Raw genomic sequence first — 26048 nt, 5'->3', positions numbered from 1 at the left:
ACTGGCACGGATAGAGGATTGGCTAACTAACAGAAAGCAAAGAGTCGGGATAAAAGGGTCATTTTCAAAATGGCAATCTGTAGCTAGTGGGGTGCCGCAGAGATCAGTGCTGGGGCTTCAAATATTTACAATATATATCAATAACTTGGATGAAGGAACAGAGTGTCTAATGGCCAAGTTTACTGATGATACACAGATAGGTGGAAAAGCAAGTTGCGATGAGGACACAAATTGTCTGCAAAGGGATGACAGGTTAAGCGAATGGGCAAAAATATGGCAGATGGAATATAATGTGGGAAAATGTGAAGTCATCCACTTTTTGGGAGGAAAATAAAAAAAGCAAAATATTATTTGAATGGAGAAATACTACAAAATGCTGCAGTATAGAGGGATCTGGGTGTCCTCATACATGAAACACAAAAAGTCAACATACAGGTGCAGCAGGTAATCTGGAAGGCAAACGGAATATTGGCCTTTATTTCTAGGGGGATGGAGTATAAAAGCAGGGAAGTCATGCTACAACCATACAGGGTGCTTGTGAGACCACACCTGGAGTACTGCGTACAGTTCTGGTGCCCTTATTTAAGGAAGGACATACTTGCATTGGAGGCAGTCAGAGAAGGTTCACTAGGTTGATTCCGGGTATGGAAGGGTTGTCTTATGAGGAAAGATTGAACAGGTTGGGTCTATACTCATTGGAGTTCAGAGGAATGAGAGGAGATCTTATTGAAACATACAAGATTCTGAGGGGACTTTATAGGATAGATGCTGAGAGGATGTTACCCCTCATGGGGGAATCTAAAACTAGGGGGCATAGTCTCAGAATAAGGGGTCGCCCGTTTAAGACGGAAATGAGGAGGAATTTCTTCTCCCAGAGGGTCGTGAATCTTTGGAATTCTTTACCCCAAAAAGCTGTGGAGGCTGAGTCATTGAATACATTCAAGGCTGAGTTAGACAAATTTTTGATCAGCAAGGAGTCAAAGGATATGGGGAAAGGGCGGGGAAGTAGAATTGAGGTAAAAATCAGATCAGCCATGATCTCATTAAATGGCGGAGCGGGCTTGAAGGGCCGAATGGCCTACTCCTCCTGTTATCTCTTCTGGTCTTAACCCCCCCAGCTTCTTTTCTTCAAAACAACTATCTTCTTAGACCTCTCTCCCTTGCCCCTTTCACTCTCACCTCCAACAAGTGTGATCCGATCCGTTCAGTTGCATCTGCTGCATTGCTCTCTTTGTCTTGCCCAAGCTAAATCTCCCCCAGGTTCCCCCCCCACCCTATCCGTCTTTCGCTAGTTTCTCTTTCTCCCCTCATCCCCTCTGAGCTCATCTTGTCCATGAGACACACCTCCTGCTCGGTTGGCCCCATTTCAACTCAACCTCTTGGCCACCCAGCTTCCATTCCTGAGCCCCATGCTATCTAACACTGTAAACAGTTCCTTCGCCTCAGATACTGTATCCACCCCTTTCAAAACATCAGTCATCTCCCCCCTTCTCAAACAAAACCACCCTCAAACCCTTCATCCTTCCAAAGTAATGTCTCATCCCCAATCTTCCCTTTCCACTCCGAAGACTTTAGACGCGTTGTCGCCTCCCAAATCCATGCCCATCTTTCCCGCAACTCCCTGATTGAATGAGGCTTCTGCCCCAGCCACAGCACTGAATGTCCCAAAGCAAAATCACAAATGACATCCTCTGTGACTGTAACCAGGGTGCACTATCCCTCCTCTTCCTTCTCAACGGCCTTTGACATAGTTGACCATAGTATCCTCCTCCAAAGCATCTCTCCAAGCTGGATAAACAAATGCGGAAGAAAGGAATAGAAGGTTATGCTGATAGGATTAGACGAAGAGGGGTAGAAGGCTCGTGCAGATCATAAACAACAGCATGGACTAAATGGGCTGAATGGCCCATTTCTGTGCTATACAGTCTATGCATCAGTGAGTAAGATCAATTCAGGGAAAAATAGTAAAAAGTTCAAATTAAAGGTGCTTTATCTAAATGCACGAAGCATTCGTAACAAGATAGACAAATCAATAGCACAAAAGAGATCAATGGGTTTGATTTAGTAGCTGTTACTGAGACGCAAGGTGGTTGCAAGGTGGCCAAGGTTGAGAACTAAATATTCCAGGGTACTTGACTTTTCGAAAAGACAGACAAAATAGAAAAGGGGTGTTGGGGGGGCGGGGTAGTCCTGATAATAAAGGATGAGATTAAGGCAGTAGTGAGAAAGGATCTTGGCTAGGAAGATCAGGATGTAGAAACAGTATGGGTGGAGCTAAGAAATAACAAGGGGCAGAAAACATTGGTGGGAGTAGCTTATAGGCCCCCTAACAATAGTTATGCTGTTGGACAGAGTATTAATCAAGAAATAAGAGGAACTTGTAACAAAGGTAATGCAATAATCGTGGGGGATTTTAATCTTCATACAGACTGGGCAAATCAAATTAGCAAAAGTAGTTTGGAGGACGAGTTCATGGAATGCATTCGAGACAGTTTCCTAGAACAATACGTCGTGGAATCAATCAGGGAACAGGCTATTTTAGATCTTGTCTTGTGTAATGAGACAGGATTAATTAAGTAATATCATAGTAAGGGTTCCTCTGGGGAAGAGTGATCACAATATGATAGAATTTCACATTGAGTTCGAGAGTGACATACTTAAGTCCAAAACTAGAGTCTTAAACTTAAACAAAGCCAATTACATAGGTATGAGGGGCGAATTGGCTAAGGTTGATTGGGAAATTAGATTATAAGATATAACATTAGATAAACAATGGTAAACATTTAAAGAAATATTTCATAATTCTCAACGAATATACATTCCACGGAGGAATAAAAACTCCACAGGAAAAGTGATCCATCTATGGCTAACTAAAGAAGTAAAGGATAGTATTAGATTAAAAGAAGAGGCTTATTATGTTGCCAAGAAGAGTAGTAAGTCTGAGGATTTGGAGAGTTTTAGATACCAGCAAAAGATGACCAAAAAATTGATAAAGATGGAAAAAATAGAATGAGTAAACTAGCAAGAAATATAGAAACAGATTGTAAGAGCTTCTACAAGTATGTAAAAAGGAAGAGAGTAACAAAAGTAAATGTGGGTCCCTTAGAGGCTGAGATAGGAGAAATTATAATGGAGAATTAAAAAAATGGCAGAGGTGTTAAACAAATATTTTGTATCTGTCTTCACAGTAGAAGACAAAAAAAACATACCAGAAATACTGGGGAACCAAGGGTCTAATGAGAGTGAGGAACTTAAAGTGATTAATATTAGTAAAGAAAAAGTAATATACTGGAGAAATTAATGGGACTAAAATCCGACAAATCCCCTGGACCTGATGGCCGACATCCAAGGGTGCTAAAAGAGGTGGCTGCAGAGATAGTGGATGCATTGATTGTGATCTTGCAAAATTCTCTAGATTCTAGAATGGTCCCAGTGGATTGGAAGGTAGCAAATGTAACATCGCTATTCAAGAAAGGAGGGAGAGAGAAAACAGGCCAGTTAGCCTGACATGGGGAACAAGGAAATGGCAGAGCAATTAAACAAATACTTTGGTTCTGTCTTCATGGAAGAGGACACAAATAACTTCCCAGAAATGCCAGGGAACCAAGGGTCTAGTGAGAAGGAGGAATTAAAGAAAATTAGTATTATTTAAAAAATAGTGCTGGAGAAATTAATGGGACTGAAAGCTGATAAATCCCTAGGGCCTGATAATCTGCAATCCAGAGTACTAAAAGAAGTAGCCATGGAAATAGTGAATGCACTAGTTGTCATCTTCCAAAATTCTATAGATTATGGAATAGTTCCTGCAGATTGGAGGGTGGCAAATGTAACCCCACTATTTAAAAAAGGAGGGAGAGAAAACAGGGAACTACAGACCGGTTAGCCTAAGATCAGTAGTAGGGAAACTGCTAGAGTCTATTATAAAGGATATGATAACAGGACATTTAGAAAATATCAACAAGATTAGACAAAATCAACATGGATTTATGAAAGGGAAATCATGTTTGACAAACCTACTGGAGTTTTTTGAGGATGTAACTGATATAGATAAGGGAGAACCAGTGGATGTGGTTTATTTGGATTTTCAGAAGGCCTTTGATAAAGTCCCACATAAGAGGTTAGTATGCAAAATTAAAGAACATGGGATTGGCGGTAATATACTGGCAAGGATTGAAAATTGGTTAACAGACAGGAAACAGAGAGTAGGAATAAATGGGTCTTTCTCGGGGTGGCAGGCTGTGACTAGTGGGGTACTGCAGGGATCAGTGCTTGGGCCCCAGCTAGTCACAATATATATCAATGATTTGGATGAGGGAACCTAATGTAATATTTCCAAGTTTGCTGACGACACAAAACTAGGTGGGATCGTGAGTTGTGAGGAGGTTGCAAAGAGGCTTTAAGGCGATTTAGATAAGTTGAGTGAGTGGGCAAATACAAGGCAGATGCAGTGTAATGTGCACAAATGTGAAGTTATCCACTTCGGAAGGAAAAACAGAAAGGCAGAGTATTATTTAAATGGTGATAGATTGGGGAATGTTGATGTACAAAGAGACCTGGATGTCCTTGTACACCAGTCACTGAAAGCAAACATGCAGGTGCAGCAAGCAGTTAGGAAGGTAAATGGTATGTTGGCCTTCATTGCAAGAGGATTTGAGTACAGGAGCAAGCATCTCTTACTGCAGTTATACAGGGCCTTGGTGAGACCACACCTGGAGTATTGTTTGCAGTTTTGGTCTCCTTACCTAAGAAAGGATATACTTGCCATAGAGGGAGTGCAGCGAAGGTTCACCACACTGATCCCTGGGATGGCAGAACTGTCATATGAGGAGATTGGGTCGACTCGGCCTGTATTCACTCGAGTTTAGAAGAATGAGAGGGGATCTCATAGAAACATATAAAATTCTGACAGGGCTCGACAGACTCGATGCATGGAGAATGTATCTTCTGGCTGGGGGGTCCAGAACGAGGGGTCACAGTCTCAGGATACAGGGTAGGATATTTAGCACTGAGATGAGGAGAAATTTCTTCACTCAGAGGGTGGTGAACCTGTGAAATTCTTTACCGCAGAAGGCTGTGGAAGCCAAGTTACTGAATATATTTGAGAAGGAGCTAGATAGATTCCTAGACACAAAAGGCATCGAGGGGTATGGAGAGAATGCAGGAATATGGTATTGAGATAGAGGATTGGCCATGATCATGTTGAATTGTGGAGCAGGCTCCAAGGGCCGAATGGCCTACTCTTGCTCCTATTTTCTATGTTTCTATGTCTATGTTTCTACATCAGTTGTCTGGAAAATGCTAGAATCCATTATTAAGGATGTGGTAACAGAGCACTTAGAAAATCATAATATGATTAGGCAGAGTTTTATGAAAGGGAAATTGTGTTTGACACATCTGTCAGAGTTTTTTGAGCATGTAACTAGCAGGGTGGATAAAGTGGAACCAGTGGATGTAATATATTTGGATTTTCAAAAGGCATTCGATAAGGCGCTATACAAAAGGTTGTTACCCAAGATAAGTGCTCATGGGGTTGGGGGTAATATATTAGCATGGATAGAGATTGGTTAAGGTGCAGAAAAGAGAATAGGAATAAACGGATCATTTTCAGGTTGGCAGCCTGTAACTAGTGGGTTGCCGCAATCCATATTAATGATTTAGATGAAGGGACCGAGCGTAATGTATCCAAGTTTGCTGACAATGCAAAGCTAGCAGGGAAAGTAAGCTGTGAGGAGCACACAAAGAGTCTGCAAAGGGATATAGGTTAAGTGAGTGGGCAAGAAGATGGCAGATGGAATATAAAGTGGGGAAATTTGAGGTAATTCACTTTGGTGTGAAGAATAAAAAAAACAGAATTTTTTTAAATGGTGAGAAACTATTAAATGTTGGTGTTGGGATTTAGGTGTCCTTGTTCACAAAACACAAAGTTAACATGCAGGTACAACAAGCAATTAGGAAGGCAAATGGTATGTTGGCCTTTATTGCATGGGAGTTGGAATACAAGAGTAAGGAAGTCTTGCTGCAATTGTACAGAGCTTTGGTGAAATCATACCTGGAGTACTGTGTACAGTTTTGGTCTCCTTACCTAAGGAAGGATATACTTGCCTTAGAGGCAGTACAACGAAGGTTCAATAGATTGATTCCTGGGATAAGTGGGTTGTCCTATGAGGAGAGATTGAGTAGAATGGGCCCATACTCTCTGGAGTTTAGAAGAATGAGAAGTGATCTCATTGAAATGTGTAAGATTCTGAGAGGGCTTGACAGGGTAGATGCAGAGAGGCCGTTTCCCCTGGCTGGAGTGTCTAGAACTAGGGGCGTAGTCTCAAGATAAGGGGTCGGCCATTTAGGATTGAGATGAGGAAAAATTTCTTCATTCAGAGGATTGTGAATCTTTAAAATTCTGTACCGCAGAAGGCTGTGGATGCTCAGTCGTTGAGTATATTCAAGGCTGAAATCGATAGATTTTTTGGATTAAGGGAATCAAGGGATATGGGGATCGGGCAGGAAAGTGGACCGGAGACCAAAAATCATCCATAATCTTACTGAATGGTGGAGCAGACTTGAGGAGCCCTACGGCCTACTCCAGCTCCTATTTCTTGTGTTCTAATTCTATGTAATTGTCCGGCTCAGTGGGACTGCTCTCGCTTGGTTCCATTCTTACTTAGCCAAATGTAGCCAGAGCATCTCCAGCAATGGCCTCTCTCCCCTACACCGTTACCTCTGGAGGGTCCCAAGGATCTATCCTTGGCCTCCTCCTCTTCCTCCTACAGCCCCTTAGCGACATCATCTGAAGACATGGGGTCAGGTTCGACATGTATGCTGCTCTACCTCTCCACCACTGCCTGTGTTGTCAGCCTGCTTGTCTGACATCCAGTACTGGATGAGCTGCAATTTCCTCCAGTTAAACACTGGAAAGACCGAAGATATTGTCAGTCTTCGGACCCCACTACAAACTCCGTACCCTCGCCAACAATTCTATCCCCCTTACCGGTCACACTCAGCCTGTTCGCAACCTCGGTGTCCTATTTCACCCCGAGCTGATATTCCAACCCCATATCCTCTCCATCATAAAGACCGCCTACTTCCACCTCTGTAACATCATCCTTCTCCATGGCACCTAGCGGGGAAGTGAGTGTCTTGACCTGGTCCATAACTGTACGGGACTGGCTAGATGGACCAGCTGGTCTTTTTCGGTCCAACATTTCTGTAGGTTCTTCATCCCTGCCTGAGCATCTGCTGCTGAAACCCTCATCCATGCCTTTGTCACCTAAGTCCAGTGTTCCAATGTTCTCTTGGCCGGCCTACCATCCACTGCCCTCCTTAAACTTCAGTTCATCCAAAACTTTGCTGCCGGTATCCTATCCCGCATTAAATCTCACTCACCCTCACCCACGTGCTCGTTGAACTACTTTGGTTCCCGGTCTCCCAACACCCCAAATTTAAAATTCTCATCCTCGTGTTCAAATCCTTTCGTGGCCTCACCCCTCCCTATCACTGTAACTTTCTCCAGCTCGACAACTCTCCAAGAAATCTGCGTTCCTCCAACTCTAGCCTCCTGTGCATCCCCACTCCCATTGCCCCAACATTGATGGCCATGCCTTCAGCCTTCCAGGGCACATGTTTTGGAATTCCCTCCCTAAACCTCTGCCTACCTCTCCTCCTTTAAGACTCCTTATAACTCACCTCTTTGTCCAAGCTTTAAGACACCCCTCCTAATATCTCCATCTTTGGCTCAATGTCGGTTTTTGTCTAATTATGCATCTATTCAGTCCCTTGGGATGTTTTCTCTATGTTAAAGAGACTATATAAATGTAAGTTGTTGTGCTGGATCTCTGTCTACATTTTCATTACTTAAACCTCTCCAATGCCTTTCTCACTGGCTTGTGTATGGTACAGCTCCACTAATAACGACAATTCATTTAAAACTCTGCTGCCCACATCCTGGCCCACATTAATTCCTGCTTGCTCGACCTCAGCAACCTCTATTGGCTCTTTGTCTCCTAATACACTGAATTCAAAATCCTCAATCTAATTTACAAATCACTTCATTACGATACCTCTGAACCAACTCTAGCTCTACATCCCAGCCCATAGCTCTGTCCTACGATTCTGGTATCCTGTGCATCGCTCCGCTCCATTTTGGGGGCTGTGTTTTCAGCCACCTTGGCCGGAGTCGTAGAGTTTCCCCATGAAACCCTTCCATCTTGCTGCTTCTTTTTCCACCAACGGCTGCAAAACCTATCCTTTTGATGACATTTTTGATCATCTCTCCCAGGTCTTCTATGACTGCTTGGTGTACAATTATCCCCCTTTGAAGCCTCTTGGGATATTTTCTACTTTAAAGATACTATATAAATATAATGTTACGGTACAGGAATTTTTTTTAAAATGATGCATTAAAAACACATAAACCCATGCATTACATGCAAAACCTGAAATTTACCACCTTTAATGTTTGCAATGTGCATGCACTATTTGTAATGCACAGGAATAACATCCACCACAATAAGAATTTCATTCATACATCTCCAACATAAAGTGTGCTCATATCAGGCTCTTTGTTCCAGATAGTAAGCAAGTCAGCAGAACAATGGACAGTAAAAAGAAAAACTGAAGCCAAGTCTGGAAACTGAAAGGAAAAGCCATAATAGCTTTTAACTTACAATAGCATAAAAGAAAAAGTGTGTTAAACATCCTTAAACTTACTTTGTTATATTGTACATTTCTTCAGTCTCTGTCTCAGAAAGGCTCTTCTTCATGCTTCCCAGATAAAATGGATTGGGAAAGCTTTGTTTCTTCTTGCTCTGAAAATGTAATAGATTTTTAACTAATTCAATGTAAGTAAATTAATTAAAAAGTTGAAAATTAAACAACTTTAATTTAACAGCTATCTTTTTATCCAAAGTGTAACCAGCTAAAAACCTTTGGCTAGCAAGGGTTAGCAATGTTCTACATTTATTTTTCATAAATCTGAATACTTTTACTTTGCGAGACTACACTGACAATGGCCACCGTTAAAAAGGGAGAAAGGTGGGGCTGAGCTTAGGAGGGAGTGTGGGGTTGGTGCCAGGGGGTAGGAAAGAGCAGACGTGGTGGCCGAGGATAAAAAATATTTTTTTAAAATTAGAAAAACATTCCTTTCCCTCTCTGCCATGGCAGTAGGGTCTGTTTTCACCCCCTCCAATCCTGACTGTAACAAGTTGTTAGAACAGCATGGAAAGAGGTGGCAGGGCATCTATACTGAAGAGTATCACTGAACAGACAGCACACAAAAAATCATCATGGCAATATTGAGGCATTTTGGACCACACTACTTGCACTGGAAGCACTACTTATTGGGAAACTAGACATACACCTCATGTAACGGCTTCAAGTGTTTCTAGAGCTGGTTGCATTGCACCATGGGCAAACTCAAATGAGATTTACCCTTGCCTGTAGCCTCTATCCAGACCTGTGCACTTGTAACCCGCCCAACCCCCAAGTGCCTACAACTCAACACTGACCCTGTATCCAGTCTTGTAAAGGCAATACAGCAGTGCAGAGTCATTAGCATAAGCGGGGGAGCCCACTCCACAGGGTGGGGGGAGATTCCAGCCAAACATCCCATTTTCTTTTTAGAAAGATGAGCTAATTGACACTTGTTGGTTTCTGAACGGCAATTTATTGCTCCAAGATAAGCATGTGGTGGATGGACTACCCAGCTTCTCATGCAAAGGAGGTGGAAATGGTGGGATTTCTTGCTGGTGACATCTCGCCTCCTCTTCTGATGTGGGCCCCCCTGTTGGTATTTCACAAAGGGCAAAAGAAAAGGGGTAGAGACCCACTGGAACCTGGTTCTATCCTAAATTCCTCTCCATCTGACCAGATAATAGTGGCTTTACATCGCCAGAGGCCATGAATTTTAAGTCTAATATTTTGAACATAAAAATTTATGAATTGGAAAATACTGAAATATGTAAATTGCACACCTAAATTTCATAATTATATACCTCTTCAGATTTCTCCCCATTACCTTAAATATACTTCCACTGCCCTCAGATCCACCAGAACCTTGGATCTCTCTTCGAGGATGCTTCTTGATTGTGTCAGATGTGGAATATGGACTAAAGTTCATACTGAAGGATGCATCTCCATGTCTTTCACCACCATTGTCAGAGGCACTATTGCCCCTTGGAGGACTTGACTTTTGCATTCTTAGGCTGGAGTCTCCAAATAGTGTCCTTCGGCTTGTTGGTGATTGAGTTGATTTGGATGTACCTTGCAACTTGCTGATGATAGGAGAACTGCTGATACTTTCGAACTTGTCATGCGATGAAGGAAGGAACCAATCAGCACATGATAGGCATGGAGTGGAGGGACTACCCAGCCTATCTTGTATACTGGCTTCTAGTCCCTCAAGCTGAAGTAAGGTTGTTTTAACTTGGTCAATATAAACACTGTCTGGCCCTGGATTTCCATTTGCTTTGGATGCACATCCTCCTGCTTCCAGCAGCACACATAGCATAAAGTGCCTCTGAAGAAATATAAGCCTTAATTAATCTTTGCATTTCAAATACTAAAAGATCTTCATATCAAATACTACTAATAAAAAGGTCCAAAAGAAGATTTCTGGGGTTATGGACAAAGAGGAGGGGAGTGGGACTAATTGGATAGCTCTTTCAAAGAGCCGGCACGGACACAAAGGGCCGAATGGCCCCTTCTGCGCTGTATGATTTTATAATTTACTCTGACCTTTTAAACCTAGAACTGGTACATATAATAGTCATCAAAAGGAAACAACTTTTTTTGGTATTCTGGCCAGTACCAAATCAATTCCAAATGTGATAGTTATAAATTATTCCACTGAAAGCTAGCGTGATTTTTCCTGTTTGAACATTCCTTAGAGAAACTTAATTATTATAAATTCAGAAACATACAACACACAAATTCTGGTGACTTTTTAAATATAATATTCTGAAGGAAACAAAATAAAATTTGTTTGCTATTATTTTATACATAAGACCTTTTTTTAAAAAAAAAGTTACAAAATCCTCTCACATGGGGGCTAATAATAAGTCAGCCGTGGCTCAGTGTTATCACTCTCGCTTCTGAGTCAGAAGGTTGTGGGTTCAAGCCCCACTCCAGAGACTTGAGCACATAATCTAGGCTGATACTCAGTGTACTACTGAGGGAGTGCTGCCCTGTTGGAGGTGCCGTCTTTCGGATGAGACGTTAAAACAAGGCTCTCTCAGGGGGACTTAAAAGATCCCATGGCACTACTTTGAAGAGGGGAGTTCTCCCCGATGTTCTGGTTAATAATTATCCCTCAGCCAACATCACTAAAGCAGATTATCTAGTCACTTTCACTTTGCTGTTTGTAAGACCTTGCTGTGCACAAATTGGCTGCCGTGTTTCCTACAATACAACAGTGACTACACTTCAAAAATACATCATTGGCTGTAAAGCGTTTTGGGACATCCTGAAGTTGTGAAAGACGCTATATAAATGAAAGTCTTTCTTTCTTTAATGGAGGAGGCAGAGCCAACTGTCATCGGGTGTACGTGGAAGCTGACTCAGTGCTTCTGGATGAAATCACCGAGGGTATCCTAAAAATAAGAAGAGAGGACCACGAGTGGACCCTTGGGGTACACAAGAGATCAACAGATGGGTACAGTATAAAAAGCTGTTGGAGGTAATGTAGTAGCTATAGTATGACAGTCAGGAGAGGAACATATCGAGAGCAGTGCCAGAAAAGTGTACGGTGGAGAAATGTTGGAATAGATAGCATCAAAGGCATTTGGGAGATCGAGGATGGAAAGTGAGCTGTAGTGGCATTCACACAGTATGTTATTTGTGACTGACCAGCATAATCTTAGTGCTGTAGGTGGGGTGAAAGCATGATTGAAGAGTCTTGAACAGGAATTTGTGGAAATGATTAGAATAATTGCAAAGCAACAATGTGTTCCAAGACTTGAGAGAAAGGGACGGTTGAAGACAAGCCAGTAGTTGGAAAGGATGGAAGGTTATGGGCAGTATTTTTAAGCAGGGTGAAGATGGGAGTTTTGACAGGGGTAGGGACCATGTGGGAAATTATAGATGGGTTCGTAATGTCATCAGGCACGGGGCTGAAAGCAAAGTTGGGTGGTCAGGAGCTGGGATGGGAGGGGTTCAGTTGGGGAAAAAGCTGTAGAGGTAGGGAAGGGTAGGGTTACGCAGAGTCAGAGGCAACAGATGAGATGCTCTTGATTCTGGCCATAAAGAAATCCACAAACTCCTCACAAGCGGGGGTCGATTTTACAATGGTGGTGGGTTGGCAGTGGGGGTGGGGGATGGTGAAGGTACACGTGGCAAACCCGCATGAACAAAGCTTACCGTTTCCAACGCGATCGCATGGTGATTGCTGATGATTAACGTCCTCTCCGGTTTTCACGCCCGCAGCTAGCCTGATTGACAGGCTGGTTGCCGTCAGGAGCTGCAACGCTGGCGGTTGGGGGGGCGAGAAAGAGAGCGAGCGAGACGTCATCCGGCGCTGGAATGGAAGATCGGGGGGGGGGGGGGGGGGGGGGAGGAAAGAGTGAAAGATCGGGAGGGGGGAAGATTGGGGGGGACGATTGGGGGAGAGGGGAAGATCGGGTGAAGAGGGGGACATCGGGGGTGGGAGAGTGGAAGATTGGGGTGAAGAGGGGGACATCAAGGGGGAGAGTGGAAGATCAGAGGGGAGAGTGGAAGATCGGGGGTGAAGAGGGGGAGATCGGGAGGTCATCGGGGGGGGGGGGGGCGCGGTGAAGAGGGGGAGATCGGAGAGGGAGACGTCGGACATCAGAGCAGGGTGCAAAGGTAGGTTCATTTTGTGTTTTCATTTCCTTCTATGGTTTTTTATTTAATTTATTTATTTTCTTTTCACCGATCCGGCCCTTCACGCTTGGTTTGCAGGCGTGAATCAGAAGCGATGGGCAAGCCACCCAGTTAAGTTAAAAATCGTTACAAGCACTTAATCCGTCACAGGTAAAGTGCCTTAAGTACATCAATGAGTTACATTTGGCTCTTTAACTGTCATCCTGCCGGCTTTAATTGCCGGCGGAGCTTCCGGTTTCGGTTCGCCCGCGCGCACACAGGTGGATCCCTGGGAAACTCGGAAGTCAGCGGGTTGGAGCTGGCTTCCGAACCCGAATGGGATTTCCCCAATTTTTGGAGCCCCCCCGCCCCCAACGCACCTGCAATTGCCCCCTAAAATTGAGCCCTTGGTGTCTGTGAGGATGCAAGATGCAGTGGAGAGAGGTCGCAAGAAATGGCTGATTATGGAACAGAGGAGTTTGGAGTTGTCCCTGCTCTCCAGGATGATACTGTAGCATCAAGATTTGGACATGGAAAAGGAACCACAATGGACAGTCATAAGTGAATAAACAAGTTCTTCACAAATTAATTTTTTTTTGTATCCTGAGCACTAAGCTAAGAAGTTCTATTCCCGTAGGCGGCAAATCCTTTTTTGAAAATCAAAATTTTTAATATTGAAAGTCAGACGGTTTAGTTGCTGATTATGTTGATAATGGTTAAGTGTAGTCTCAAGGGTGAATTGTTGATTGTTACATAGTGACATGATATTTTGATGAGGCCCTTTATTTATAAATTCCAAAGTAGCATCAACTCATGGTAGGAGTTAATAAATGTACCACAGGAGGGAGGGCTTGAGGAGAAATATAAGGCAGTACTCCCCATAATGTAGGCTAGGTAATGCTATGTCAATCAGAACGGAATACTATAAGGATAATTACAGATCTAGATGATCAAGTATTTTGCAGAGCAAAGTGGTTCCTGAGCTACAGGGATCATGGAAATGTCATCTTAGAATCTAACTGGCTGACGGGTGAGTGGTATGTGCTGTGGGTTTGGGTTGGTACTCTGAGTTTCACACAATTGGCTTCAGATGTCTGAAAAAATTTCAATTTTATTTTCTTGCACATCTTATCTGGGATTCACCTCCTGCAGCATATTATGGAAGTTGGGTCAGCCCATGGTATAGAAAACTATATGGTCTGTGAAAACAATGAGACAATTGGCCTTTACTTATTCCATATTTTGTACTGTTAAAGTTTGTGCAAATGGATTACATTTTACAGTTAGAGATGGTTCATACTGTTGGTCTCAACTAGCGACTATTTATAAGGAATGACCAAGATTATTTTAAACATCCTTAATTAAGAAAGTAGTTGCACATTTTAAGATGTAACTACTTCTATGACAATGGAAATGACGTCAGTAACTGAACCTTCACATGAAGGTTTATAGCCCAACAATACACGAACAATAGCTTTCTTTTTCTTGCTTGCATGGTTCTGCACTCATGTCAGAAGAATATATATATATATATATATATATAAACATAAATTAATGCATACCAAACCAACAATTAGCAAAAAGTATCTTCCTTTTGGCTCTTGGTAACCCTCAATGATCAGTTCTTGACTTGATACAAGGTGCCTATATGGAAACGTCTCACGCCATATGACTAGTTGACCAATCCTTTGCTCCGCTGCTAGGGGTAGTAAGCAATAATGCTGGCAGTAAAGTGCAATGTCAAGGAGGTCATCTTTTGGCAAATGGTTGCCAATCAAGTAACCCTTAAAAATACAAAAAAAATGCGAAACAGTAACGTTAGCAAAGGATTGTTATAAAGATCAAAAGTAACAAAAATCAATTGTAAAATTACAACTTCATTGAAAAGCAATTTATGCTATTTACTACAATGCAACAAATACATTGTACTTCTGCAACAAGTACAGGTTGTACACCAACACTAAACTGTCAAGGCCAATTGTACGCAAATTCTAACTTCATACAAACACTTCCTGCTCAAATTTGCGCAACCGAAATTTACCAACATTGCTCAAGCCCACGCCTTTGGAGTCAATCTTTAGTCAAAATGGAAGTACTATCACCATACTTGTATGTGCTCTTCAGCATAGGTGAAACACCTTAGTTTAACCTTAGCTTTCACTTATGCAAAGGAACTCCCACTGGCTTTCAACTGCACCACCATCACAGAATCTCCCATCAACATCTTGGTGGCCACCACTGATGAGAAGCTTAACTGGATCAACCACGTTAACACCTGGCTACATATTCTGACATTAATACCTCACCTCCTACCCCTGAAAGCCTCTCTACCATCTACAAGGCTCAAGTCAGGAGTGAGATGGCATACGCACCACTTGCTTGCGTGAATGCAACTGCAACAACACTGAAGACCAATACCATCTAAGAAATAGCAGTTTGCTTCATTGGTGCCCATCACCAGGCTCAATGTCCACCCCCTCCATCACTGACGTACTGTGACTACAGTATGTATGATCTACAGGATGCACTGCAGTAACTTGCCTAGGTTACTTGGACAGCACCTCACTCTCTTAAAACATCTACAACTGAGAAGTACAAGAACAGCAATATCTTGAGAACACCATTACCTCCAAGCTAATCCTCCAAGTCACACACCATCCTAAACTTAGACATTTATCGCCGTTCCTTCATTGTTGTGGTTCTGAAATTTCCTATTGAACACCATTAAGTATACAATGATGTCATATGGGTGCACCATCACCACAAAGACTGCAGCAATTCAAGGCGAAGGCCAACCATCCCCTTCTCAGGGTAAGAAGGGATGGGCAATAAATATGGGCTTGCCAGTTGCTCACATCCAGAGAACAAATATAAAAAACTAACAACCATAACTTTGCAATTGTTAATTGCTGCCTCTTGTGACATCTCTATCTTCACTTCAGTCCTGTGTTATGCCAGTCAAAATTTTGTGTAGTGCTTGTTGTGCTGCTTTATACACTTCGAGAACAGTGTCACCTATATAAAGAAGTATGGGAAAGCAATATACTAGCTACTACACATTGCTAAAAATGGTAGCAATGTTCAATGTAGGTAAGAGTTAATCATTTACACTAAGAAATAGCAACTGTGAAATGTGAAACAATTATTTCATTGGAAAGGACACATTCAAAACTCATCGAAAGGTCCATTTGTAAAAAAACTTCAAACTTCAAATACTGAAGGTAGTTAAACTGATTTATGGGGCATCATTTTAGCACCCACTATCGGGTGTGTTCCTGGCGGGGGGGGGGGGCTCCAAAAATCGGGGAATCCTGGAGCGGGTTCGGAGCCCGGCTCCAACCCGCCCACGTGCGCGCGCAGCCCCCGCATGTGGGAATCCCGCAGGCAATTAAAGCCAGCGGGGTTCCACTTAACAGTATTTACCTTGCTATTTCAGGTCATTAACAGACCTGATTAAGTCAATATGTGAGGAGGGGTGGGATTTTATTGACAACTGGGACTGTTTCCCATAATGTGGGAAACACTCCCAGTTGAAATGGACCTGTTGCAGCTGTCAGCCTGTGGGCAATAAATATGGGCTTGCCAGTTGCCCACATCCAGAGAACAAATATAAAAGGTCCATTTGACAGGTGGGGGGGGGGGGGGGAGACCCTCACTCATTGCAGGAGGCCACTCTGTCACTTGGGACAAAGTTTGGCCTCCACCACCCTCCTCCTGACAAGGAAATTCACCAACTTGCACACTTACCCCGGGGTCCAGAGACATGTACCTACCTTGCGGACCCCCTCAGATGTACATCTTCCGGATGGGGGCCGCCGTAGCTGCAGTCATGACCTCCTCGGAGGGCGAACAGCATCACCAACCTCGCCATCCACCTCTGACACATGGAGCTCCACAACAGACTGCTGTGACATATCCACCTGCACAGCAGGAGGGAGGGCAACCGCAGAGAGAGATGCGTCGCAGAGGGCACTACCCTCACCACAGGGTCCACAGACCGAGGCTCAGCTTCCTGGACCTCTCTGAGCAGCAGTGCACATGGAGGCTCAGAGTCACTCCACATGTAGTCGTGGACATCTGCAGCCTCCTTCATGCCGAGCAGCTCCCGGTTGGCCCGAGCACCATCTTCTTACTATTGTTGTCAAAGTCACCACTGCCCTCAAAAACTTCTCCTCCGCATCCTTCCAGGGTGCCACCGGGGATATCGCCGACGTCTCTCAGTCGTCTGCACAAAAGAGCCCTGCAAATACTCCTACACCCACTTTGCAGTGACACAATGGGTGGCATTAGTTGTGGGTCTTCATAGTGATCCTCAGGAAAGGGCATTATTGCACAAACCAGACAAGATTCGCAAAGACATGGCAGTAGTGGTGCCAATATAATATGTAATGTGAGTTGGTCAGAAATTCAATATAAGTAAAAACCATGACAAATCCTCAAACACCCTTGTGCATCTCCTTCATGCTCACGACACGTTTGCCTTACGCTGCCTACTGCACATATGTGATGCATGCCCTGTGGCAGGTTGAGTGAGGCTGACTGTGAAAGAGATGCACGAGAGGGTGAGTATGAGATAGAACCATGAGATTGTATGAGGATTGGGTTGAGTGGTAGTGGCGGGATGAGTAAGTGCAGGTAAGATGAGGATGAGGTTTGAGTGGGTGTGAGGGGTGATGTGACAGAGTAGTGTTGGCAGTGCAGAAGGAGATGTGGGGTGGGGGCGGTGATGTGGCAGATGGAGTGTAGGGGAATGAGTAAGTGGCTGACCTACTGAGGTCATTGGAGCGCCTCCTGCACTGTATGCAGGTGGGCGATATGTTGGTGGTGCTGGTGACCTCCTCTGCCACCTCAAGCCAGGCCTTCCTGGTGGCAGAGGCAGGCCGCTTCCTCCCGCCCGCTGGGGGGAAGATCTCTGTCCTCCCCCTCCTCCTCACCCCATCTAATGATACCTGGAGTGAGGCATCATTAAACTGGGAGCAGCCTTCCCCCTGGGCTGCTGCATGCTGTAATTTTTCCTATTTGTTGCAGCATCTGTCAGTGGAGGACTGCCCCTTTAAATAGAGCTCCTCCAGCTGACAGAGCTTACTGCACATGCGCAGCCCGCCCGACGCGCAGATCAGCAGTGGGGAACCCGGAAGACCGGGTAAGTGGATCCAATTAGGCTGCGATCGCGCGGGGGGCAGACTAATTTCACCGGGCGCTGCCCCCCTGCCGCGAACCCGCAGCCCTGCTAACATCGAGCCCATGGGGTCATAGGAAAGTTGCTCTGAAATCATGGAGAGCTATAGCTTATTAGTAGAAATGTTATTGGAAATAAAACCCACAGGTGTATGAAATCACAAAGCGGTTTCACTTACACAATTTGTAAATGCTTGGTCATTAACTTACCATAGCTCCAATAACTACTTGCACACCCTATTTGGTGGAATAGGCTGCTGATTGGGGTACCCCTCGTCTTACCTTCTAATGCTCCTAAGGAGTGCCTGCGTTCTCATTTGAAAAGGAGACGATTCTGCATAATCATCAACAAGTGCGCTCAACATTGGTGGTATACCAGCCAACCTCCAATGCCTCATGTCACGACGAGCATGCTATTCCAATAATTAGGGTGGAGGCCACTGAAGGAGTGGATGAGTGAGAGATTGATGGCTTCATGGCCAACCTAACAACAATTGGAGCCTTCAAAAATAAATGCACTAATTATAATGCACAAAAATCTGTTTGTCATGTCAAAAACAGCAGTCAAAATGTAACTCTCAAATATGACAATCTAGCTTTAAGTGATGGAGTTCTGGAGCGATCAACTCGCAGGTGATCCATTGTTCGTTTTATATTGGCAATTAGGAACTACGCTGCATTTAAATAATCTTGTAGGGTCTAATGTCGCCACCTAATTCACGGATCTCTCGCACTGCTGGCTACCTGAGCTGCAAACCAATTATGCATTATTTCACAAACATTCACCTAAAAGCTCCATGACCTCCACTGATAGAAGTTACATTAGTTTAGCACTGTCAACTCATGCACATGTGGGTCTCAAATAGTTGATGGAATTGGCAAATGTAAAATTACTGATCTCTGTTCAGCCAATGAAAGCAGAGACATATGTTTTCATGGATCTTCCAATCTACTGCTGGTACTCTGAGCTCCTTCGTTGCCTTGTAATCATGCTGAGCTAGTTCAGTGCATCAGTGTGTTGCATCATGACAAAAAAGAGCATCATGATACATGCACACTCACTCTTGGGACCAACCTGATGGCAGTGCATTGACTTTGCAGTGATGAAAGGGTCACAGAGCCAGCACAAGGGATCTGTGCACGCACAGAACAGCAGGTTTTCATTTTCAAGTTGGCCAACAGAGGCTGCATCAGATCACTCTCCCAAGACTTGGACCCAGATCACATTTCAGATCTGCTCTAGATATTCTCAGGTTCTGTGATAATGGTCTCTCCCATAAGTGCACCATGCGTTTCTTATGACCAGGAGTTCACCCATACTGCTCAATATCTAGTTGTACATAACCTGGGATGCAAGATAGTGGGACCCTGTGACTGTACGATCTGGATGCTAATTGAAGGCCACTCTTCACAATCTTTACCTGGCGTACTCTTCCCTAAGTTGCTTGTCTATAACTTCAGTATCTATGCAATTTCCTATCAAAACATCAAATGGTATGGATGAGCAGATGTCCACTTCTGTCATCCCTTTGTATTTCAGCCAAAATCTGGCCATGGACATCTCTTGTGGTAATCCAAAGTTCCCAAATCATGGACAACTTTTCCCCTCACATTGTGGTAGTCATTCACTGGGCTGTCTTGGCTCCTCCTTCTCCCTGAACCAATGTCTCGCAACCTCCTTGTGACTGTCTCGTTCACCTTGACCAGGTGAAGGTAAGGAGTCAACCCATCAACATCAGCAGTTACTGCATTACTGGCCGTTTGGACATTTTTAAATATCACTGTTTCGGCTCCTCCTCTCCCTCCACCCCCTCACCACTCTGCCTGCAAAGTGGACTTTAAATCTCTAGGAACTCAATTTAATTTAAAAGTAACACTTCAATATAAATCATACCCAAAATGGTAAAAAAGGTCAAACATCTGAAATATGACAAGTATGTTATGACATATAGAGGTTGTTTTACATCCAATGCAAATGAATTTGCTGTTTTGTCTTTTTTTCATATCTGTTCGGTAATTTTATACATATATAATTTTGAACAGTTTTCAAAACTGTTGAGAATCTGTTGGATGCCTGTTTATCCAAAAGATCCCATAATGTACTCAACAATTTCAAGCTTGCAAGTGGATAATTCCATTTGTACTTATTTTAAAAAAAACAAAAAAAATGGAAGCAGGGAAGCTGATTTGGAATACGAATATGCTTGACTATATTTGATGCTCAAATCCAAATGGCAATTTTAGGTGCTGTGATGTAAAATTATGGGTTTCATTATGGACTTATTATATTGTATGTTTTAAATCTGAAAACAACCATTTACATCTTTTAACACCACTCAGTTTTGCAATTTTTTGTACAGTCAGGCGCATAATACTTAATAGTTAGTTAGATTTCAGCATGAAAAGTGTCCTTCCTACGGTTAATGCACTGTTCTCTTAAAAACACTAAAACCTCATTGTGCAGCATAACGTGTTTGGTCTATTGTGTACTAACTGTTTAACCCACTGGGAATTCAATCTTTTACCATGTGGTAGAAATATCAGTTTAGTATTTTATTTATATCTCAAAAAGATCAGCTGGGCTCCACTCTTCAAGTCCCATTCTGCTCAAATCTCCCGACAACCAGATAAAATGTCAATACATTTCTCCTATTAGTCAAGTTCATGGATCAGTTAACAATGATATTATTGTTGCTCAGGCTTCAAGTTACCATTTGACACCTTTACTGAACTCTTATATCTTAACCATCAACAGGCTTACCTTGAAGAACAGACAGGAACCCAGTATCGCATACAGTCGTCGCATGTCATAATAATCTTCAGACTGAAATTAAACCAACAAGATAATTAGGTTCCCGGTTACTAGCCAATTAGCTATCAAACAGTAGATTGGCAACAGGACAAACTGATACAGGAGAATGCATCCAATTTATTCAAATTTTATTTTGAAGAAGAATGGCATCTTCAGTAATTAATTTTTGAGCAGCTGTAAGCAAACCATTCAAAGTAGATAAGTAAATGAAGACAAGTGTAGTTTTTGCAAACCGTTCTTTTGTATGTATTGTTCAGATATCTGTATTGCGAAAAGCAGATCACACCTTACATCCTGGCTCTCATCCCTGGCATAATGGTACAACACCTGCTGTATATGACTTTTATTTTGCAACCATACCATTTTAATTCCAAATAAGCCCCATTAAAAACACCAGAAGTGATGTGATTCAGCTAATACCTCACCCGCGTACATATTCTAATTCAGTCCGACTTGTGTATTCAGACAGTCACCTCTGTATTTTTTCTCTTTTTTCCCTCCTCTCATAAAGCCATTGACTTCTGCTAATATATAAATTCATGTTACAAATTTGATCTCCGAGCAGAGTTTCACCCTATAGGAGCACATCTCAGGAATTTGGGCACACGCTCCTCACAGCTTCTCATTCATCAAAATGAATCGACAGAAACTTGTGGGGAGCATAAGCCTAAATTTCAGAGAGTACAAATTTGTAAAATTACCCCTATAGTTCCACAGGCACCTCAACCACGTGGCCATTCTTCATGTATAAGCAAAGATGAAGTGTTGCAGGCCATTTGACCATAGACAACATCACAACCAAGCCCAATCCTCTGTTTATCCGATGCCTAGACAAATAAAGGAAGATGTGCTTTGTTGTGCTTGATGAACACTCAGTTCCCAGGTGCAATGAAGAGTAAATGGGGCAGAGACCTATAAAGACAGGTCCCTGTCTTCAGAATGCTGCCCAGGGATTTCCTGCAGTTTTTCAAACTTGCGTCACGGGGCCAGTGCTGGGTCTGCAACCATGTCTCTATTTCCACACCCTTCCCGATTCTAGTGCAAGGCCTGCTAAGGGGTGGGTCTACCAGGACTGCACCCTGACCACGCAAATTGCTTGGGACAAGAAAATTGTGGACGCTTCTCCATTCACAGGCATAGTGCACCTCGTGTGCTGTGCCTGTTTAGGACCCAGCGGGGCATTCTCTCTTCTGAGAGTCGAATTGGCTCTATACTCACTTCCAACAGAAAGAGTACAAACCCTGGCTAATTTTTTTCCCCCCTCTCTAACCAAGGAGCACTCATACTAAATGTAGCACCCACTGTCATCCCAGCTGAGATCAGCTAACTCAGCACAAAGAGAATCAAATGTTAGACCTTCTGATTTATATGGCTCAATTATATGTTATCTTTACCAACTAAGCCATAAGGAAGATCTGACATTTTCTTTTCGATTACTGCAATATAATTGCAACGCCTCAATGTCCCTCGAAAACCTTTTACTTCTCTTTCTTTAATCCTTCCCTTACCAGACTATTTAACTTCTTAATCCAGGGCCCATTTATCTTTTGCACCTTTAAAAGTTGTTCTGTTAAGTGCACGGTACCCGCACCCTCTAGAATCTTCAGAGCACAACTCTTTCCATGAACTACAGAGCCTGATCCGAATATCACCTAATAATCATATCCTCCAAAAATCACCACACTATCCCAAGTTAAACCACCCACCAAATCCCTTGGAATGTATTTTTTAAAATTATAGTTCATCTAGAACCATGGTATAAACAGAATACATGGCAAATTTTTGTTCAATATATTTAGAAAACTCTTGGGTCAGACTTCATAACACATTACTCAATATATTCTACTTTGTTCATTTTCCTGCAGTTGCTGGGTCCTGCTTAGCATCTTTGAAAAAAAATGGAAGGATCTGATCGGCTGTTTTGTGTAGGTTGATGGTTCATGATCAGTAGTTTTTCCTCCCTGTCTATATTTAAATGAATCAGCATGGTTAATTTGTTTATTTGAGCCCCGATGTCCTGAACACTAAGTGTGTCAGGACACAGTTTCCCACATAGTATGGATATATACTAAATGCAAGACTTTTCATTATATTGATATAAAACTTTTACTTAATTCTGTACAGTTTCTAAGCTCTTTCACCACCAACACATCATATTGGTGTTCCTCCGTATAGGCCCACAGACACATGGGAAGTGAAAAAGGAAATAAGAGGGGCAAAGACAGGGTATGAGAATAGACAGGTGGCCAACATAAAAGGGAATCCAGAAGTCCTCTATAGGCATATAATTAGTAAATGGGTAGTAAGAGGAGGGGTGGGGCCGATTAGGGACTAAAAAGGAGTTCCAAGCATGGAGGCAGAGGGCCTGGCTGAGGTACTAAATGAGTACTTTGCATCTGTCTTTACCAAGGAAGAAGATGCTGCCAAAAAAAGGAGGTAGTTGAGATACTGGATGGGCTAAAAATTGATAAAGAGGAGGTACTAGAAAGGCTGGCTGTACTTACAGTAGATAGGTCACCCGGTCTGGATGGGATGCATCCTAGGTTGCTGAGGGAAGTACAGGTGGAAATTGCAGAGATGCTGGCCATAATCTTCCAATCCTCCTTAGATATGGGGGTAATGTCAGAGGACTGGAGAATTGCAAATGTTACATCCTTGTTCAAAAAAGGGTACAAGGATAAACCTGGCAACTACAGGCCAGTCAGTTTAACCTTGGTGGTGAGGAAGCGTTTAGAAACGATAATCCGGGACAAAATTAATAGTCACTTGGACAAGCCTGGATTAATAAAGGAAAGCCAGCACGGATTTGTTAAAGGCAAATTGTGTTTAACTAACTTGAATGAGTTTTTTGATGAGGTAATGGAGAGAATTGATGAGGGCAATGCAGTTGACGTGGTGTATATGGACTTTCAAAAGTCGTTTGCTAAAGTGCCACATAATAGGCTTCTCAGCAAAATTGAAGCCCATGGAACAAAAGGGGCAGTGGCAGCATGGGTGCGTAATTGGCGAAGTGCAGGAAACAGAGCGTAGTGGTGAACGGTTTTTTTTTGACTGGAGGAAGGTAAACAGTTGTGTTCCCCAGGGGTCGGTACTAGGAACACTGCATTTTTTGATATATATTAATGACTTACAGGGTGTACAGGAGACAATTTCAAAATTCGCAGATGACACAAAACTTGGAATTGTAGTAAACAGTGAGGAGAATAGTAATAGACTTCAAGAGAACATAGACAGGCTGGTGGAATGGGCGGATACATGGCAGATGAAATTTAATACAGAGAAGTGTGAAATTATACATTTTGGCAGGAAGAATGAGGAGAGACAATATAAACTAAATGGTTCAATTCTAAAGTGGGTGCAGGAACAGAGAGACCTGGTGCAGAGGAGATTCACCAGGATGTTACCAGGGCTGGAGCACTTCAGCTATGAAGAGAGACTGGGAAGATTGGGTTTGTTTTCCTTGGAGCAGAGGAGGCTGAGAGGGGACATGATTGAGGTGTACAAAATTATGAGGGGCACAGATAGGATGGATACTAAGGAGCTTTTTCCCTTCGTTGAGGGTTCTATAACAAGGGGACATAGATTCAAGGTAAAAGGCGGGAGGTTTAGAGGGGATTTGAGAAAGAACTTTTTCACCCAGAGGGTGGTTGGAGTCTGGAACTCACTGCCTGAAAGGGTTGTGGAGGCAGGAACCCTCACAACATTCAAGAAGCATTTGGATGAGCACTTGAAATGCCATAGCATACAAGGCTACGGACCAAATGCTGGAATATGGGATTAGAGTAGACAGGGCTGATGGCCGGCGCAGACACGATGGGCCGAAGGGCCTCTATCCGTGCTGTATAACTCTATGACTCTATGACCTGGGGTATATGTGCACAAATTTTTGAAGGTGGCAGGACAGGTTGAGAAAGCGGTTTAAAAAAGCGTACGGGATCCTAGGCTTTATAAATAGAGGCATAAAGTACAAAAGAACCTTTATAAAACACTGGTTTGGCCACAGCTGGAGTAGTGTGTCCAATTCTGGGCACCGCACTTTAGGAAGGATGTGAAGGCCTTAGAGAGGGTGCAGAAAAGATTTACTAGAATGGTTCCAGGGATGAGGGACTTCAGTTACGTGGATGCACTGGAGAAGCTGGGGTTGTTACCATCAGAGCAGAGAAGGTTGAGAGGGGATTTGATAGAAGTGTTCAAAATCATGAAGGGTTTAGAAAAAGTAAATAAAGGGAAACTGTTCCCATTGGCGGAAGGGTCAAGAACCAGAGGACACAGATTTAAGGTGATTGGCAAAAGAACCAAAGGAGACATGAGGAAGAACTTTTTTACGCGGCGAGTAGTTATGATCTGGAATGCACTGCCTGAAAGAGTGGTGGAAGCAGATTTAATCGTGGCTTTCAATAAGTAATTGGATAAATACTTGAAAGGAAAAAATTTGCAGGGCTACGGGGAAAGAGTGGGGGAATGGTACTAACTGGATTGCTCTTGCAAAGAGCCAGCACGGGCTCGATTGGCCAAATGACCTCCTTCTGTGCTTTAACCATTCTATGATTCTATGTGCTATATTATGAATCCAAATCTCAGCAACTAGTTTTACTTCGGACACAACCTAGCATGAACGTGTGTGAGATGATGTTCAGATGCTGTACATTATTATAGTTTTATTACCAGTTCTCCAAAGTTTGCTGATTCCAGATCACTCAGTGCAGTATCAATGTCCACCTGAAATTGGAATAATTAGAATTTAGGATGCAATAATGAAGAAACATACCTGAATCACTAAATTAATTTTTTTTCAAAAAGTCATTTGGAGTTGCGTCTCCACTCAGCACAAGTGAAAGACAACAAATGCTTGTTTAACTCATAAATTTAAAGGCAAAATGTAAGATTTTAAATAGTTAAAAGGAATGGACAAGTCATTTTTCACCTATGCTGCAGACTGTTATTATGCATTGATAACAGACAGCAATATCGTTTCGAGCTATAGTAGCAATAATCTATACTTCATAAACTTATGTGCCTGGGTGGTTGGTTGGTTCACTGAAAGTTGATTATTTACTGTGCGTATAGATGACTATAGTTAACATAGGAAAAAATGAGAAAATCTAGAATTTAAAAAGAGTTGACTATGGTGTGCTACAGAATGAAACAAGATAGGCTAACATCCACTATTTACCAATCTCCATCATTCTATTAGGGAAAAGCAAAAATTACTCCACCATAGGCTGACTTCTAAATTTCTAAGAAGTGA

At 42.9% G+C, this 26048-nt stretch overlaps 1 protein-coding gene across 4 annotated transcripts in view; it reads right to left on the bottom strand.

Annotated features, from left to right (window-relative positions):
• The window catches only part of intu (inturned planar cell polarity protein), a 224653-nt gene that overhangs the window by 20664 nt on the left and 177941 nt on the right, over window positions 1-26048 (bottom strand). For 3 of the 4 annotated variants that reach the window (XM_067993504.1, XM_067993495.1, XM_067993499.1), the window contains 6 exons: window positions 25466-25519; window positions 20750-20812; window positions 14373-14594; window positions 13191-13319; window positions 10010-10510; window positions 8704-8801 (listed from right to left, as the gene is read on the bottom strand). In XM_067993504.1, the coding sequence (XP_067849605.1) occupies window positions 8704-8801; window positions 10010-10510; window positions 13191-13319; window positions 14373-14594; window positions 20750-20812; window positions 25466-25519 (1067 nt within the window). The remainder of the gene's footprint in view (window positions 1-8703; window positions 8802-10009; window positions 10511-13190; window positions 13320-14372; window positions 14595-20749; window positions 20813-25465; window positions 25520-26048) is intronic. The other variant, XM_067993513.1, reaches the window with a different exon arrangement.

Source organism: Heptranchias perlo, chromosome 1 (genome assembly GCF_035084215.1).
Source record: "Heptranchias perlo isolate sHepPer1 chromosome 1, sHepPer1.hap1, whole genome shotgun sequence".
NCBI classification, from domain to species: domain Eukaryota; kingdom Metazoa; phylum Chordata; class Chondrichthyes; order Hexanchiformes; family Hexanchidae; genus Heptranchias; species Heptranchias perlo.
Note: the sequence above shows the minus strand (reverse complement) of the source record. Positions and strands in the feature narration are given on the sequence as shown.